Raw genomic sequence first — 6,000 nt, 5'->3', positions numbered from 1 at the left:
AAAAAAAATCACTATATCTTGAGTTGGGTAATTTAATAGAGAGAATATTTTTCGTATGGAGATACAATTTGCCTCATGGCTTTGACTATATGAAAAAGAAAAACCCTCCAAAATTCCTATACAGACTTTGGTACTACACCGAAGAAAGCAATGTGGTTGTATGCAGTTTGGCGAAGACGGCAACGAGAGGAGCCGTGTTGTAAGTGCAAGCCTCAGTTTGCACGAAGTTTCCTCTTCTATCATCGAAGTCGTCCTTGCTGTCGGGCCCACCGACGAGGGCGCCAACGAGAACGTTGGGGTTGGGGTCCGGGCGGCCGTACCAGTGATCGTAGCCCTGGGTGCAGCCGACGAAGGTCTTGGTGTCCCTGTAGGAAGCCATTGATGCACATCTGTGGTGCACCCTCTTGGGGTAGTGGTGGCCGTAGCCAACCAGGTAGCTGAGCCCCATGGGGTTGGAGCCGAGGATGTAGGCCACCTGCGATTTGACCAACGAGAGGATCTCGTGGGGCCCCACTGCGGGATTTGCGGGGCAGCTCAGAGTCTGGTTGGTGGAGCGGAGGTGGTCCGAGTAGACCGTCAGTAGGAAGACTGCGGTGGAGACGTACTGCATGTTGTTCCATTGGCGGGTGTAGAGGAGCCCGCCTGGGGTGCGCTCTACGTTGGTGGAGTTGTTCATCTTCAGACACGCGCATATGTAGTGTGATGCTTTCGAGCTGTATTCTTCCAGGATCTGCCTCTCTTCTTCGCTTTTCCCCTCCCTTCTCAACTGCACCAATTTACAAACTTAATTCTATATCCCTATTTCTTTTTATTTTTATGTTTTCGTAATTTTATAAGTAATTTGACAAGAGACAATTGCCTAGCTCATTATTCATACACGTGGCTCCGCTACTGCTGCATGTGTAGTTGTAGGAGAGAGAGAGAGAATTCCCTCTTGAGATTGACCTTTTTCCCCCTAATTATAAGTAAATAACTTGTAAAGAGAATCTTAATTTAGTTTTACTGGATCCCATTAAAGAGACAGAGCTTAGTGATTACGCCATCATGAAAGCACTTTCGCATTTTCTTGGAACCTTTTTTTTATGTTGAGAAGTTGGTTGATTGTAGTTCAAGTGAATTACTTAAATTCGTAATCAAGAAGTGTTTCATTTTATATCGTGAGGTTAGAAAAAAAGAAAAAGAAAAGACGCGTTGGAACAATAAGGTGTTGACAAATTAGAAAATAACGGAGTTGATAAATAACCAAAGAGCAAACTTGAGTGTGGAGGGGCAACTCCCATTAAATCAAAATGTGCTAAATCACGACCGACACTATCCGAGTATACATCAATATTTCTCAAACCCTTTCCTCTCTCACACCAAGCATACGCATATGCATATGCATGCATATTTATTGAATGATATTTTCAAGGTTAAAATAAACTTTGAGAGAGAGAGAGAGAGAGGAATTACCATAGAGGCGATGAGTTGGAGACCAGCATACTTAACATCCCAGCTGAATTCAGTGATGGGCCAAGTGATCCCACCAAAGGAAATGGCATTATGAATGGTATAATTGAAGAAGCGTAGATTGTCGGTGGCTTTGTATAACCACATAGCTGCCCACAACAACTCATCCATATATCCGCTCACCGACGTATAATACCCCTTCGCCCCTCCGATGCTCTTGTCGTATTTACCTCTATACTTGTCCCCAAACTCAAACAACTGCATGCCCCATACAAAATTACTATCAATTTTTCTAATTATATCAACTGCAAATTACTATTTCAACCATCAATATAATATCATTCCATTACTACATGCTACTTTGTTTTAACGATACTATATATACTTTCTTATCAATTTCATCCTAAATTGAACTTCACCATATGCCAATTACATTAAAAAGCATGCCCCACTTTCTGACAGGTTGGTGTTGTTTTGTATACAATTTCGTTATAATAATATAATTTCATTAATTATATTCTGCATACTTAAAAGCCTCTAATCCTTTTTTTTAAACAAAAAAGAGAGCCTGTACAACTCTAGACGCGACGAAAGTGAAGTATACTGTATTAGTTATAACTGTTGTGCAAGTGACACTTAACAAATCACGGTCGCTATTAATTGTTAAGAGTGAAAGTTGGACTACCTACCTAGTTTAAGAAAGCAAACTGCTTTGCAACTACTTGTGTTTTAGGAAATTTATCATCCACGTCATTCTGTTAATTAGTTTTTAATTCTATATTGGTTAGAGACTAACGACGTTTAGCAATAAAAAAAATAAAAAAAGAAAAACCTAACGTAACTACCTCATTAACTAACTTACCTGCTGTGCATGTTCCAGCAGAAGGTGGGAGTAGTGTGGATTTGTTCTCCTAAACACTATTGAAGCCGCCGCCATGGCCGCCGCCGTCTCCGCCACCACCTCGGAGCCGGGGTTGTCCTCATCCAACCTGTAGGCGCGGCGGGAAGTCGTCATGTCCTCCGGCCGCTGCCAGCAGAGGTGGTCGGTGTCGCCGTCACCCACCTGACCGACACGATTAATTAAATTAATGGTGAATTAATTAGTCATAATCAAATCAAAATGCTCCCATAATGAGCACGAGATAATTGCTGTGACACAAGACACTTTCTGTTGTCTGAAACCGACACTAGTTAAAGACTTGCTGTAGCCTGCTGACTAGAAAACAAGATTTGAAGTTCCGGACCCCACGCACAAATTTAGGGGCGTTTGTTACTGCTGATGAATTCAAAATTCAAAGATCTATCCCAAGCACTTCCATTCTCCGGCGTGATTGGGGGATTAAAGCCGCTACTTTTTCTTTAATTTCCGTAAAAAACCGTGCATGTTTATTTTAATTCTGCCTAAATAATTCAACACAAAAGTTATTACCTGTGCCCACAAAACATGCGGATGAGTGTGAGCTTTAATGAAGTAATCAGTTCCCCATTTGATGGCTTCAAGGGCGTGGCCGAGCTCGCCGGCGGCGGCAATCTCCTCCCGGAATTGGATGACTCCCCACGACAGCATTGTGACGGTGAAGGCCATCGGCAGCCCGAATTTCACATTGTCGCCGGCGTCGTAGTAGCCTCCGACCAAGTCCACCTATAATTAATTAATTTTAATGCCATTATATATATATATTAATTAATAATCAAGGGTGAAGAATAAACGAAACGGACCCCTTGCTCGAGGCCGTCGGTGAGGCCGGAGTGGTGGCGCCACGTCACTCTCTGGTTGTAAGGGAGGCGGCCGGAGCGTTGCGCCTCGAAGTAGAGGAGACTCTTGGCGAGGGCGTCGCCGTAGTCGAAGAATTGATCGGAGAGGGAAAGCGTGGGAAAGAGGAAAAGAATTTGGAGCCATAATTTGGGGTTGCTGCACCCCATTTCTGACAGTGAGAGAGAGAGGTAGCTCTCTTCTCTACACTTCCTACCGATCACTTCCTTTCTTTCCTTTTTACTTACTATTCTTTTCCTTTCATTATAGCGTGATAGCCTCCCTCTTTATATAGCATGCCAGGCACGTGACTCTCGCAAATCTTAATATCATTTCTACTACTATTTCCTTTTTTCTATTTACTACTTTAGAAAATAATTGATCAATTTTTACAGAAAATTTAGTGGAAGGTCCACCGCTTCGCTCAAATGAACTCTTCCGTCCCATAATTTAGTATGTCTCATCATGTACGTACCACTCTTAATTTGTTATAATTTTTAATTATATTTTCTTCAATTTTAATTTATTCTGCTTTAATATAATAAAAGATAACTAAAAAGAATTTGAGTGGATTTTTAAAATGACCACTTTGAAATAGTAAACTTAAAAATTGTCCACTAAAATAAAAACATAAAAAAATTGCCACTGTTACCAAAATACCCTTCCACATTAAAAATTAAAAAAATGGTCACTTTACATCACCCCTTTAAAAAATCACGCAATTCACAACCAGTGTGAATTCACAACCAAAATTTTTTGGTTGTGAATTGAGAATTCACAATCAGTCGAATTCACAACCAGAATTTTTTGTTTGTGGATTCACAACTAGTCGAATTCACAGCCAAAATTTAATTCACAACCAGTCGAATTCACAACCAAAATTTTTTGGTTGTGAATTCACAACAAACGAATTCACAACCAAAATTTAATTCACAACCAGATTTATGTTGGTTGTGAATTCACAATCAGTCGAATTCACAACTATAATTTATTTTGGTTGTTAATTCAAGTAGTTGTGAATTTGAGTTTTTAAAGTTTGAATTCACAATTAAAACTGTAATTTATTTTGATTGTGAATTTATAGATTTGATTGTAAATTCAAGAATATTAAGTTGTGAATTCATCGAGCTAGTTGTGAATTCAAGAACATTAAGTTGTGAATTTATCGACCTGGTTGTGAATTCTTAAATCTAGTTGTGAATTCATAAATGTGGTCGTGAATTCAAGAACATTAAATTGTGAATTCATAAATTTGGTTGTGAATTTAAGAACATTAAAAAAATAATTATACAGCTCAATCAATTTGCTGTACAACACCAAAATACAACAACTCAATCTACCATCAAAATACATCAATTCCTCTAAATCAACAATCAAAATACAACAAAATATTATCCGCATTCAATCTACGATCAAAATACAACAATTCCTTCGAATCAACAATCTCAGTTGTGAATTAAATTCAACATATCACCCACACGCACACTGCCAGTTCCCTCTCTCACGGAATCCGTCCATCACTCCATCTCCTCCGCCCTTCAACGTCTGTCGCCGCGAACAGTCGCCGGCTTCCGCCACCCTCGTTCCCCTTTACTTCCTCTCTTTCTACTCAACCACCTGCACACACATAAAAATGACCAAGCGGCGCGCCGGCCACCCTCTGACTCTGGCGGCGACACGACACCAGCCGCACTGCCGCATCCGCCTGACTGTGGCCGGGCAGCAACGGCACCGCCGCGTGCCTTGCCTTCCTCTGCTCTCTCTACCCTCCGCAAACACCAACACCAGGACTCCCCCCGGCGACCGCATCAGCCGATAAGGCCAATCGCCGCCTTTCACCCTTCCTTCTCCTCATAGCTCTCTCTCAGATCTACTCTCATCTCAGATCAACAGATCGGTGCAGCTTCGATCTGTCCGCCAGAGAGAGAAAATGGGAGATCTTCGCCAGCGGTGGTGCTGCGACCACCACGCCGCCGGAATCGCCAACTCTGTTGCGGACGACGATGACGACGAAGGCGGCGGGGCGCAAAGAACCCTAGTCTTCACGGAGGTGAATGGCGGTGAAGGAATGGGCGGAAATCTGGCGGTGAATCGCCTCGAGAGAGAGAGAGAGAAGAGAGAAGAGAGCGCTACAAACAGAGAAAGAGAAATTGCAAATATTTAAGGAGGGGCATTTTAGTCTTTTCACGCAAAAACTGGCTAAAATTTTATGTTTTTATCCTATAGGCTAAAATTTATTTTTACTATATGAAAGTGGCTACTTTTATATATTGACACAAAGAATTTACTCATTCAATTAGAGTTTATAATTATTTTTTATATTTATTGAATTAATAATGAATTATTGGATTAAATAATTCAAAGTTAGAATATATTTAGTGATAAATATTAATTAAAATTTATAATACAATGATTTTTATTATTATTATTATTATAATAAATAATTATAAAATAGAGAAATTAAAATAATATACGGTAAAATATACTAAATTATGAGACAAAGGGATTTTATCTACAACTAGATATGTGGACTTGAGCGAGTGTAAACATTGACTTATATAGCCCGCCTTACTTTTAACCATTATATAGCCCGCCTTATTAAATGTGCTTAAAAGATTATTTTATAGCCCGCCTTATTAAAGGTGTCATACGTCGTAAATGTTTCATTTCATGTGCGTAAAGTGAATGTAACAGTTGCTAAGTAAAATGGGAAAAGTTTGAATGTGCAAATGCCTCATCATTTATTTATATATTTGAAATGGCAGAGCTGTAGAATCCAATTAATGCATGCCCTTTTT

At 40.1% G+C, this 6,000-nt stretch overlaps 1 protein-coding gene across 1 annotated transcript; it reads right to left on the bottom strand.

The window, feature by feature from the left end:
* On the bottom strand, positions 1 to 3,475 carry LOC130986260 (endoglucanase 11-like). The gene is made up of 5 exons (XM_057909614.1): positions 3,169 to 3,475; positions 2,879 to 3,091; positions 2,312 to 2,512; positions 1,453 to 1,707; positions 1 to 766 (listed from the first exon to the last, which is right to left on the bottom strand). The coding sequence occupies exons 1-5, from the start codon at positions 3,370 to 3,372 to the stop codon at positions 134 to 136; spliced, it is 1,506 nt and encodes a 501-aa protein (XP_057765597.1). The 5' UTR covers positions 3,373 to 3,475; the 3' UTR covers positions 1 to 133.
* Positions 3,476 to 6,000: the final 2,525 nt, after the last annotated feature.

The sequence above is a fragment of the Salvia miltiorrhiza genome, chromosome 5 (assembly GCF_028751815.1).
Source record: "Salvia miltiorrhiza cultivar Shanhuang (shh) chromosome 5, IMPLAD_Smil_shh, whole genome shotgun sequence".
NCBI classification, from domain to species: domain Eukaryota; kingdom Viridiplantae; phylum Streptophyta; class Magnoliopsida; order Lamiales; family Lamiaceae; genus Salvia; species Salvia miltiorrhiza.
The sequence above is the reverse complement of the archived record's forward strand: the minus strand, read 5'-3'. Positions and strand labels throughout refer to the sequence as shown.

What these genes read in the sequence shown, in the direction of transcription:
- LOC130986260 (XM_057909614.1), bottom strand. Translation starts at nt 3,372, where the DNA reads ATGGGGTGCAGCAACCCCAAATTATGGCTCCAAATTCTTTTCCTCTTT. An exon ending in CCGACGGCCTCGAGCAAGGG is followed by an intron (nt 3,092 to 3,168) that starts GTCCGTTTCGTT and finishes AATTAATTATAG; the next exon opens with GTGGACTTGGTCGGAGGCTA. An exon ending in TCCAACTCATCGCCTCTATG is followed by an intron (nt 767 to 1,452) that starts GTAATTCCTCTC and finishes AAATTGGTGCAG; the next exon opens with TTGAGAAGGGAGGGGAAAAG.